This window comes from Thalassophryne amazonica, chromosome 3 (assembly GCF_902500255.1).
Source record: "Thalassophryne amazonica chromosome 3, fThaAma1.1, whole genome shotgun sequence".
NCBI classification, from domain to species: Eukaryota; Metazoa; Chordata; class Actinopteri; order Batrachoidiformes; family Batrachoididae; genus Thalassophryne; species Thalassophryne amazonica.
The window spans coordinates 1970264-1983279 of NC_047105.1; the positions used below are offsets into that span (position 1 = coordinate 1970264).

Genomic DNA, 13016 nt, shown 5'->3' on the forward strand with positions numbered 1-13016 from the left:
CAATAAACTCGCCAGAGGAAGAAGACGACGATGACGTCGCTGTTGCGGTTCGAGCACTGTGGCCGGTTCGTGTTCACGGATGCCGGGTCGGTTGGTTCCGGGTCGGTTGGGTGTCCTCTGTGCCAGCAGCCGCTCCAGTTGAGTCTGCTGGACGCTCCAGTCCGGGTTCCGTGTCCGTTCACGGACGGACACCGAACCTGCTGCTGCCTCGTCATCAGCTCCAGACTCGGACCGTCCGGATTCAGGTTTGGTTCTGCTGGTTTTTTCATTGATTTATTCGTATAAACATATTGAACTCATGTAAACACGGCAAAGAGAGACGGATATAAATAAACAAAACGAAAATGGGTCGTTCTGTTGGTACCGAACACCTGTCTACAGGTGGGTGGAACCATCAATGGGCGCAGGTCAAGTCTCAATGCCCAGATCCTCTTAGTCGGGGTTGCCCCTCAGACTTCTGCCTCCCGATCATATGGTCCTTCACATAGACATTATAGAGAGTAGACGCCGCATTGGTTGCTGGGGCGCAAGAAATGCGGCCGCCATCTTGGAGCGGTCATCGTAGTGATTCTATCACAAGGCACATTTTTTTCTTTCTATAATAAAGTTGCTTTGCTCTTTGTTATTTTCTCTGTTCTGTAATGGCCCAGTCACACACTTAACGAAGGGCAACGAAGCCCTGACGAAACAAGAAATCTGGACTTTCGTTGGCATCATTTAACCTTCATGCAGCTTCGTTCCTGCAGCTGGCGCTTCGTCTGGATTTTTAATGGTCCAGTCATACGGCACACAACGATTCCTGAACGAAGGGAAAAAGTAAAAAACGTCACAATTCATTGAGAAAAGGTGGACGAAAGAGCTTTTATCACTGAACAGTCTGCGAAGCAAGAGCGCAAAAGGGACGAAAGAGGAACTTAACAAAACCGAAGCTCACGATCTCAACGCTTTAACAAAACACACCTGGAGCCACAGCTGGAGCAATGTGTGTCTGCATCTCTGCGTTCCAGGACTCGGCGCTGGGACGGAGCTCATAGCGCCTGAGTCCTGGAGAAACTGCAAACAGAATCTGTGGAGATCTGTGTGCACGTCAGTGGACCACCTGCTCTGGTTCCTCGTCCAGAACAAAAGAGGAATCATCATCAGAATCCACACTGTCTGTCGACACGCTGCACACTCCATCTTCCTCCAATAAAAAAAAAAAAAAGTGCGCTGTGGTCACTGCTGTATCACTGTATTATGTTCTAAGCTGGGCTATTCAACTATATTTTTCCGAGGGCCAAATTTGTCAGAATACTATGATCTGTGGGCCGGACATTCTCATGACCTGTACTATTACTCGAGACAAATGCTACTGCATTTCTTTTTCCCTTTTTCTTTAACAGAACATCAAAAGTATATACTAATGAAGTCACTGTGTGGGAAAGTGCAGCAGGCTGTCATTAAGATCACATGCGAAAATGTCTAGTTTTTTTTTTTTTTTTTATAAAAACAGTCATCTTTTCAAGCACATCAGCCACTGGTTTATCCTCCCCTGAAGACTCAGATTAAGACCATTCAAATGATGCATGATATCACTTAAAAAGCACATTTCTGAGACATATTTCTCATCCAGCATTTTTCTCAGAAATGTTTCAGCCTTCTTGTGCTTGCATTCATATACAACCCCTGGTAAAAATTATGGAATCACCGGCCTTGGAGGATGTTCATTCAGTTGTTTAATTTTGTAGAAAAAAGCAGATCACAGACATGACACAAAACTAAAGTCATTTCAAATGGAAACTTTCTGGCTTTAAGAAACACTATAAGAAATCAGGAAAAAAAATTGTGGCAGTCAGTAACAGTTACTTTTTTAGACCAAGCAGAGGAAAAAAATATGGACTCACTCAATTCTGAGGAAAAAAATTATGGAATCATGAAAAACAAAAGAACGCTCCAACACATCACTAGTATTTTGTTGCACCACCTCTGGCTTTTCTAACAGCTTGCAGTCTCTGAGGCATGGACTTAATGAGTGACAAACAGTTCATCAATCTGGCTCCAACTTTCTCTGATTGCTGTTGCCAGATCAGCTTTGCAGGTTGGAGCCTTGTCATGGACCATTTTCTTCAACTTCCACCAAAGATTTTCAATTGGATTAAGATCCGGACTATTTGCAGGCCATGACATTGACCCTATGTGTCTTTTTGCAAGGAATGTTTTCACAGTTTTTGCTCTATGGCAAGATGCATTATCATCTTGAAAAATGATTTCATCATCCCCAAACATCCTTTCAATTGATTGGATAAGAAAAGTGTCCAAAATATCAACGTAAACTTGTGCATTTATTGATGATGTAATGACAGCCATCTCCCCAGTGCCTTTACCTGACATGCAGCCCCATATCATCAATGACTGTGGAAATGTACATGTTCTCTTCAGGCAGTCATCTTTATAAATCTCATTGGAACGGCACCAAACAAAAGTTCCAGCATCATCACCTTGCCCAATGCAGATTCGAGATTCATCACTGAATATGACTTTCATCCAGTCATCCACAGTCCACGATTGCTTTTCCTTAGCCCATTGTAACCTTGTTTTTTTCTGTTTAGGTGTTAATGATGACTTTCGTTTAGCTTTTCTGTATGTAAATCCCATTTCCTTTAGGCGGTTTCTTACAGTTCGGTCACAGACGTTGACTCCAGTTTCCTCCCATTCGTTCCTCATTTGTTTTGTTGTACATTTTCGATTTTTGAGACATATTGCTTTAAGTTTTCTGTCTTGACGCTTTGATGTCTTCCTTGGTCTACCAGTATGTTTGCCTTTAACAACCTTCCCATGTTGTTTGTATTTGGTCCAGAGTTTAGACACAGCTGACTGTGAACAACCAACATCTTTTGCAACATTGCGTGATGATTTACCCTCTTTTAAGAGTTTGATAATCCTCTCCTTTGTTTCAATTGACATCTCTCGTGTTGGAGCCATGATTCATGTCATTCCACTTGGTGCAACAGCTCTCCAAGGTGTGATTACTCCTTTTTAGATGCAGACTAACGAGCAGATCTGATTTGATGCAGGTGTTAGTTTTGGGGATGAAAATTTACAGGGTGATTCCATAATTTATTCCTTAGAATTGAGTGATTCCATATTTTTTTCCCTCTGCTTGGTCTAAAAAAGTAACCGTTACTGACTGCCACAATTTTTTTTTCCTGATTTCTTATAGTGTTTCTTAAAGCCAGAAAGTTGCCATTTGAAATGACTTTAGTTTTGTGTCATGTCTGTGATCTGCTTTTTTTTCTACAAAATTAAACAACTGAATGAACATCCTCCGAGGCCAGTGATTCCATAATTTTTGCCAGGGGTTGTAGAAAGGTGATCATTTCCTCCCTCAGTTCACAGACTCTCTGAAGTGCATTGCTCTGGCTTAACCACCTGATGTTGTGTAACAGTAGGTCAGAGTGCTCAGCTGACATATCAGCACATCGTCTGCTAAACAACCTGTGCTGAAGACTGGATGTTGCTCTGATAAAGTTCACTGCAGCAGTCACAGAGTCCATGGTACTTTTCAACTCAGCACTAAGCTGAGAGCAGAGGACACTCTTGTCCACTTGACAGTGGACAGACTGTAGTTTTGGTGCCACAGCAGACAGTCGTGCAGACGGTCATTTGACCCTTCCTGCCATCGAGGGAGCTCCATCTGTAACCAGCAGGTTAATACGCTCCAGGTCCAGTCCATTGTCTTTAAAAAAGCAATAATCTTTTGGAAATTTATTTCCCCTGTTGTTTGTCCTTCCAGTGGAATTAGGCCCAACAGATCCTCCTTGAAACGGTCACTGTTGAAAAACCGCACATACAAACAAAGTTGTGCTGTATCGTTGCTGTCAGCTGACTCATCCACAGCCAGCGACATGAATTCAGCTTTCTTCAACTGACTTAGAAGAGTCTCGAAAACGTCTGTGGCTAAAACATCCAGTCGTCTTGCAGCTGTTGTATCTGACAGAGGGATTGACTTGATTGAAGACATGACCTGCTGTTTTAGCTTGTGCGCTACCAGCTCGTCGACGGCAGCTAATATACATTCTTTCACTGTTTCGGAGTCAGTCGGCATTTTCTTTTTAGCAAGAACCCACAACACGCAGGGAAGCTGCTGTTGTCTTGTGTTGCAGAGTGCAGCTACGGGAGAAGATTGCAGTGCTTCACTTGTAGTTCAGATTAAGTCCTTTTATTTTTATATGACGAGCATCAGAACCCGGTGGATATTCATTGTCAAAACGGGAGGGAGTCGTAATGAAGTGCCCCCGCGCGTTATATTCCTTATTCACCGAGCAACAGTCAGAACACAGCAGGCACACAGGATTGCCTTGAGGTGGGGCTGTTTGGAAACAGTGCTGACGTGCCGTACAGGATTCAACGTGCCGCAAAGCGCCACAAAATGTCGCAAAATGCCGAAAACTGGCGAATGCGCTTTGTAGCGGCTTTTGATCGTGTATTTATTAATATTTATGGGTAAATGGGCCGCAGGCCGGTCTAAACTTATTAAAGGGCCGGTTCTGGCCCGCGGGCCGCCATTTGAATAGCCCTGTTCTAAGCCATATTGATTTATAACAGAAAACTGTCAAAAGGGAGAATAAATATAAATATGTGTAAAGATGATTGAATATATCGGAGCAGTAAATTAATCAGTGCGTGTGAACGCGCACATTGACTCACATGTGCACGTTTGCTGATCACTGATCCACAACGTGAATTCTTCCTTCCAGAACAGCTCTTTATATCATCATTTTGATTCATCTGCCTGTTGCCACATGTACAGAAGGACTGGATTGTCATTCCTACACTCAGATTGTTATATTTAACACAAAATAATAAGCGCACGCAGGAGCTGCTCCTGCTGCTAATGCTGCATTCAAGTACCGTCGGAAATTACACTTTTTGTTGTTTCAAATTCAACAGTTCTTGTGGCAAAATAATTAATTATATCTACACAAAAGATTAATTCTGGCCTATGTAAGGTGTCTGAGCCCATTGAAGCTGACCCCCCACAAAGATCAAAAAATCCAAGCAAGCAGGCTGAGTTTGCCCTGTAATTTCCGATGGTACATGAACGCAGCAGCCTCAGCGCTCACAAACCGGCGTTGTGTCCAGATGAGATTCGTCAACTAACTGCATATGTGTGCACTGAAAAAAAATTACTTGACGAAGTTCGCTTATTTTGATGGGCAAGTAAATGTATAAATTGTTCATTCGAACGTAGTAAAGTATTTTTAACCTGGAGTTAGATTATTTCGACAGGCAAAATATACATATACATACATTTATGCTCCTAATGTAAAATACAGAAAATGTTTTACTTACTAGGCTATAAATACACTGAATACAATTATAAAAAAACTTTGATGGAAAAAACAACAAAAAAACAAAATACGCATGTGCAGTAGTGTGTCGTTCACCTCACCACCGGCTTCTGCACTGTGTGAAAACGTTCAGCTGGTCCAACGAAGTCAAATTAAACAATAACACAAAAACTACACAAACGATTAAAAAACGTCAAGAACGACAGCAAAACGAGACACAGACGAATTGAGGTTTTCGTTGCCCTTCCTTCAAAATTTTCAACAGTTTAAAAATCCTGACGTAGAGCCAGCTGCAGGAACAAGGCTGCGCGAAGGTTAAACGATGCCAACGAAAGTCCAGAATTTTTGTTTCGTCAGGGCTTCGTTGCCGTTCAATAAGTGTGACTGGGCCTTACTGCGTAAAGCGCTATATAAATATAATGCTGAGAGCTCTGTGTGTGCATAGTCCCTCTGTCAGGGCTTTCAGGTGGAAGACTTTCACAAGCAAGTTTGTACATGTGTAAACATGGTTTGGGGCGGGGCATCATGCTCTTGTGTTAATCTGACAATTTACATTACATTTTATTCTAGTATAATTAGTAATATAGTATTATTATATAATATAATTATAAAATGATATATTATAATAAGTATAGTCATTACTTTGTGTGTGTGTGTGTGTGTGTGTATATATATATATATATATATATATATATATATACACACACTCAACAAAAATATAAATGCAGCACTTTTGGTTTTGCTCCCATTTTGTATGAGATGAACTCAAAGATCTAAAACTTTTTCCACATACACAATATCACCATTTCCCTCAAATATTGTTCACAAACCAGTCTAAATCTGTGATAGTGAGCACTTCTCCTTTGCTGAGATAATCCATCCCACCTCACAGGTGTGCCATGTCAAGATGCTGATTACACACCATGATTAGTGCACAGGTGTGCCTTAGACTGCCCACAATAAAAGGCCACTCTGAAAGGTGCAGTTTTATCACACAGCACAATGCCACAGATGTCGCAAGATTTGAGGGAGCGTGCAAGTTGGCATGCTGACAGCAGGAATGTCAACCAGAGCTGTTGCTCGTGTATTGAATGTTCATGTCTCTACCATAAGCCGTCTCCAAAGACGTTTCAGAGAATTTGGCAGTACATCCAACCAGCCTCACAACCGCAGACCACGTGTAACCACACCAGCCCAGGACCTCCACATCCAGCATGTTCACCTCCAAGATCGTCTGAGACCAGCCACTCAGACAGCTGCTGAAACAATCGGTTTGCATAACCAAAGAATTTCTGCACAAACTGTCAGAAACGTCTCAGGGAAGCTCATCTGCATGCTCGTTGTCCTCATCGGGGTCTCGACCTGACTCCAGTTCGTCGTTGTAACCAACTTGAGTGGGCAAATGCTCACATTCGCTGGTGTTTAGCACATTGGAGAGGTGTTCTCTTCACGGATGAATCCCGGTTCACACTGTTCAGGGCAGATGGCAGACAGCGTGTGTGGCGTCGTGTGGGTGAGCGGTTTTCTGATGTCAGTGTTGTGGATCGAGTGGCCCATGGTGGCGGTGGGGTTATGGTATGGGCAGGCGTCTGTTATGGACGAAGAACACAGGTGCATTTTATTGATGGCATTTTGAATGCACAGAGATACCGTGACGAGATCCTGAGGCCCATTGTTGTGCCATACATCCAAGAACATCACCTCATGTTGCAGCAGGATAATGCACGGCCCCATGTTGCAAGGATCTGTACACAATTCTTGGAAGCTGAAAATGTCCCAGTTCTTGCATGGCCGGCATACTCACCAGACATGTCACCCATTGAGCATGTTTGGGATGCTCTGGACCGGCGTATACGACAGCGTGTACCAGTTCCTGCCAATATCCAGCAACTTCGCACAGCCATTGAAGAGGAGTGGACCAACATTCCACAGTCCACAATTGACAACCTGATCAACTCTATGCGAAGGAGATGTGTTGCACTGCATGAGGCCAATGGTGGTCACACCAGATACTGACTGGTATCCCCCCCAATAAAACAAAACTGCACCTTTCAGAGTGGCCTTTTATTGTGGGCAGTCTAAGGCACACCTGTGCACTAATCATGGTGTCTAATCAGCATCTTGATATGGCACACCTGTGAGGTGGGATGGATTATCTCAGCAAAGGAGAAGTGCTCACTATCACAGATTTAGACTGGTTTGTGAACAATATTTGAGGGAAATGGTGATATTGTGTATGTGGAAAAAGTTTTAGATCTTTGAGTTCATCTCATACAAAATGGGAGCAAAACCAAAAGTGTTGCGTTTATATTTTTGTTGAGTGTATATCTCCACTCAGTGTGTGTGTTTACATTATTTCCCTTTGCACACAGAAACAAAATGATTTCAGAAACACTACCAGAGTCACAGTCATTAGTCCCCTTAAGAAGTAACCTTTTTGTTGGACGGCAGCGCAAACCGCTGAGGTTCAGTGACAAGTTTTAAATCGTGATGCTCGTAAAATCAAGTTCAAACTGAGAAAGATGGACCTGGAGAAAGATGATGCAGACTGGCAGCGTGTCCTCTGGTCAGATGAGACAAAACTAGAGCTCTTTGTCCATAGAGACGTGGATTATGTGTGGAGAAAGAAGCCCAAAGAACTCCGTCCCCACAGTGAGACACGGCAGTGGGAGTATTACGCAGTGGGGACACCTCAGTGTGTCTGGAACTGGGAATCTCCTCAAGGCGGAAGGACGACAACAACCCAAAACATACGTGGCTCCTGGTGAACATCTACCTCCAGAAGACCACAGTGAACGTTACTGACGGGTCTCCACAAAGGACTGACTGAAGAAGGGTGGTCTGGGATTCCTCAGGGGATGTGTGTGGGGGGGGGGGGCTGGTAATTTTGTCCTCATCTGCATTCTGCTCCATCTTTTAAAAACCCTCCAGTCACAGAGTCCATACTCTTGCATGTGCCACTAGGTCAGTTTGGCCGAACAATGATATCCAGTTTCTGGGTATTCTGTGTTAGTCGGCGCCCGCGGCCCACGTGCGTGATGAATTCCTGCCCAAAAAGTAGTTCTCAGATAATTGTGATATATTCCTGAGATAATGAGTATATCTCATCTAAATCAAACAATTCTAAAAATTTACCAGTAATAAAATTATAAAGAGAACTGAAGTTTTAAAAGTTTTTTTTTTTTTTTTTAAGAAACTTAAAGTTTGAGCGGCTTCACCTGTTATCGCTCAAGTACATCGTAAACACTGACACAATGGAGTTTGATGCAGAAGAGTTCAGAAAGATACGACTGGAGTGTTTATTAGTAGCTGCACTGAAAGAGATCTACCTGGGACAAAGAGACACGTTGTGCATGTTGCCCACAGGCAGGCATTTGCTTTGATCTAATTTTCACAGGGAATTTTCACTCAGAATCATGTGTGTTTTATACACACACACACACACACACACACACACACACTACTGCCATGATCTCATTTTCTAACAAGACGGTCGACAGATAATGCAGAGAATGTGGTAAAATGTTCACTAAAAGTCTTTTGCCTTCTTGATGATATTTTGTTTTCCCATCATGCTTCAGGTGGGTGTGCTGACATTTGGCTCACTTTCTTTTTGTCCGCAGTGATGAAGACCAAGATGAGCTCCATGTGGGACTGTCCAACTCTGCAGGTCCACACCGGCTTTGGGGTTCTGAGGGGTTTTTTTTTGTTGTTGTTGTTTGTTTGAATGAGTGAGGTCACACTGTGATCAGACTCAGAGGGGTCAGAGGTCACTCAGCCCGGGTGGGTTTTGTGTGTGTTTGTTGGCTCAGTTCTCTGATTCCACCCCAAATAAAACAAGCTGTTAATTGTGAGGCAGGAAGTCATTAATGTTCATTAAGGGTTATTCTGACCTCCTGCGGTTTAAATTCATGTGGGATGACTCTGAGAAGCTTCAGTTTAGTCCAGCGGATGAGGGAAAAATCATTCAAAATGTGATAAAAGCACCAACATTGGCAGAGATGTTCTTTAAGATATGGAGATTCATTTAAGCTAGGGACCCACAATCTACCAAACCAAACCAAAATCTACCTTGGTTAGTCAGACCAGAGAAAAACAATTTTAGGCCCAAAATAGCAAAATTGTGAAAATCATGCAAATTCAAGGAGGTGGACAGGTTTCAACAATAACTTGTAACAGACTGTTATAACCAAATGAAGTGTCCAAATTTGCTATTTGTGTCAAAAATATCCAAATATACTAAAATATACCAACTAATTTTCCATTAAGCCTTGGATAAGCGGTATGCTGGGTTTGATAAGGGGTACAGGAAAAATCAAATCAATTTTATTTATATAGCGCCAAATCACAACAAACAGTTGCCCCAAGGCGCTTTATATTGTAAGGCAAGGCCATACAATAATTACGGAAAAACCCCAACGGTCAAAACGACCCCCTGTGAGCAAGCACTTGGCGACAGTGGGAAGGAAAAACTCCCTTTTAACAGGAAGAAACTGACGTGGCTCGTCTTTAGTCTTCTCGGGATGTCTTCTTTTAGATAACACAAACTAATTGCAAGTGATATGCTAGAAAAGGACACAACACTTTAGAATAATTCAGCCTTAAGCAAGATAAAATGCACAGAGTTTTTAAGTTTATTTAAGCCTTCAACACAGAGCTTAGACAAACTGAGTCCTCTAGAGAGACTGAATATGACAACCGCGCTCATCTATTTATTGGAGACCCGCGGGCATCGCTCCTCCTTCGACTTTTTTATTTATTTCATTCCCAAGACATGGTTTTCTATTGGAAGCGTCCTCTAGTGAACCCTAAGCAGGTGTTAGGCCATTATTTCAATGTGACAAACGCTCCCATTAAAACGTGAAGGATTTACAACTGATTTTTTTTAAAAGACCTTCAGCCACAGGTGCAGCTGGCCTGAGGCCCCCCCCGCACGTGGCCTCAGCCACAGGTGCAGCTGGCCTGAGGCCCCTGCACGTGGCCTGCGGGAAAGCACCTAAAAGGCCTTGGAAAGCCCCTGACAGACTGAATGACTAATAGAGCCCTTTTTTGGGGGTTGAACACCTGCTAGTTCAACCAGAGGACATACAGTTCGGATCAGGACACTTGATAGTTCATCATAGTTCAAATAAGGACCTAAAAATTCTTCTACAGTCCCTCCTCTGGGACTCGAAAGAGTCCCATTACATCAACTATACTCTTGGGTTGTTTACTGACAAGACATCCTCATTTGTGCATTGCAATAAAAAAGAAAAACACATCACTCGAATTACTGATAACTCTGGTGCGGATATGAATATCAGTGATACTTCACACGGTAAATATATTGAAGTGCAGGTGAACCTACATACTAAGGCACAAGGTGATCAATTAGCTGGATTATATCAACGCAAGGTGACATTCAAACATTGAGTTTTGGTGTAATTCAAGGCACTTAAAATGGCCACATAAAACAAGTTACAGCAACCTCTTAATCATGGCAAAGTAAAGGCTTTACATTGACATCAGTGCAACCAATCATCTTCTGGCATCTATTGTCTCACTCAACCAGAGGCTCCAACCCATTATACTTGGTTCTACATATTATTTTGTTAAAGCGTCACACATTTATTATTTAAATGCATCAAATAACCCCTACGTTACCACTATTTAGTCAGCCAATCAAGAAACTATTCTAAGGTTAGCGCAGCTATGTCTAGTTAAATGATAAACACCATAAATGGTTTCCCTTCATGTCCGTCCTTAAGTCATTTGCCTTAGTCAATCATATAATGGTTTTCATTATAGGCCATTTCTCAACATTCTCCACTTTGTTTTTCTTCTTTTTCAGCTTGTTTTCTAATGCCCTTTTTGGCCAGACGCCAAATTTAGGCGATGCATGTCTCTTGAGGCATGCTATAATTTAAGAAAAAGGGGTCCCTATGGTGCATCTTTACTACTAAATCTCCAAACACGCCGTGTAAGGGTCCCCTTTTTATAACTTTGCAATGTGATATCTATGTGTATGCATTTAGCTTTATCTGTGTTACACAGATGATGGTAAGGACAGACATTTACCCGACCCATTACGTCAGTCCGCGCTCCTCAGCATTTACTCAGCGTCTGAAGTTTTGGGCGAAGTTGGGGAATATGGGGAGGTTGGCCTTTCAGGGGTAGTGGGGGAAGGATCAGGAATTCTGGCTTTCAGACAGTCGTGCAGTTCTCTGATGGATCTTTCCAGCTCCTTGTGCTGCTTGGCCAGGTTGTACAGGGCCCCCAGAGAATTCTTGCCCACATTCAGGGTGGTGGTGGCCAGCCCTAGCTGTTCCCTCTCCATATGCTCCATCATACTGGCTAGCATGTCCATACTAGACTGAAGACCACACAGTTGAGTATGGAGGCCCTCCTGAGCACAAGAGATGTTGGCATTGTCACGGTGTATCCTGAACAGGTATGCAGCTGTCTGACTTAGTTGTGGCATGATTTCCTCAAATAGCTCATGGGGAATGTGATTTGTGAGGGGCAGGAGCTGCTCCAAGGTTTTTGGAACAGACTCTTGTGGAAGACGAAGCTCTCGAACCAAGATTGCCATGTCCTGTGGGGTGACCATGACCAGATTAAGGTTGTGCAGTCCAGGGGACAGGAAGTACAAGGGGGAAGGCATTTCGTGTGTGGGGGGAGTATTGTTGATGTCGCACAGGCAAGTGGTTGGGACACTCTGGGCATTTAGCAGCCTGTACAAAGCTCCCCTCTGTCCTGGTGGGTGAGTTCGGCTAAGGTCTACCCCTGCTGATCCTCCTCCAGAGGCACTGGGCTGATCAGAATATCTCTCCTGCCTTGGGGGTGGAAAGCTGGGGACAGGTCCTAGCAGTGAATTGGGTCTAGGATGCACTCGGGCAGTTGCTGCATATGGCCGACCTTGGCTGCCTCCCGTGGAGGGTATCGTTGCCACTGGCACATGTGACTGTCTCCATGGCATCTGCGGAAGGGGTGTGTTCCTGAGTCCAAAGGGTCCTTCAGGTGATGGTGGAGTCCTCGGGCCGACTCTTGCTGCAGGCAGATTCTGTGAAGCCGTCATCGCCAGGTGCTGGAATGATGAAGATCCTTCTGTTGCCAACTGGTTTAGCTGCTGGATGGAAGGCGGCTGTGGCGACCAATCATGTCTCGACCATCCCTCCTGTATATCCTCTTCTCCAAACAGTTCTGAGAGTCCAATCAGACTTGATAGAGGCAGATCAGGCATAGGTCCCTGATCAGGGGAGTCTGGTCTCTCAGCCATACTCCTGTGTCCTAGTAATATACATATACGTTCATTATTACAGCTCCATGTCATTCTTTCAGATATTGTCTATCCTATCCCTCATTTTTGTGGGTGCATGTGTGTGAATGTAAATGTGCGTGCATGTCTTCTTCCTCGTCTACAATATCACCAAGCACGGTCCATCCCAGTCCTCCCTATCTGGGGTGTACGCCACAATATTAGGGAGCTGGGGGCTGTCGGGGAGGATAATTGGTATTTCATCCATTTCCATATATTCTGGTTCTCTGTCTGTTTCGTTTGTGCTTTCTTCTAGGGCTCGGATGGCTAACAGTGGGAGCTGTCCTACTGTGGATGAAATTTTATCAAGGGAATACCACAACATATTACCAGCAAGACCGCCACCCCTGTTAGTGCCAAGATTACACCTATCTGATATAACCAGTCTT

The 13016-nt window shown here is 43.6% G+C and overlaps 1 protein-coding gene across 1 annotated transcript in view; it reads left to right on the forward strand.

Annotated features, from left to right (window-relative positions):
* mkrn2os.1 (MKRN2 opposite strand, tandem duplicate 1) overlaps window positions 1–13016 on the forward strand; it is an 84900-nt gene continuing 71884 nt past the window's right edge. Inside the window, exons 1-2 of the mRNA XM_034164459.1 lie at window positions 1–245; window positions 8954–9000. Of these exons, the coding sequence (XP_034020350.1) occupies window positions 31–245; window positions 8954–9000 (262 nt within the window). The 5' untranslated portion in view covers window positions 1–30. The remainder of the gene's footprint in view (window positions 246–8953; window positions 9001–13016) is intronic.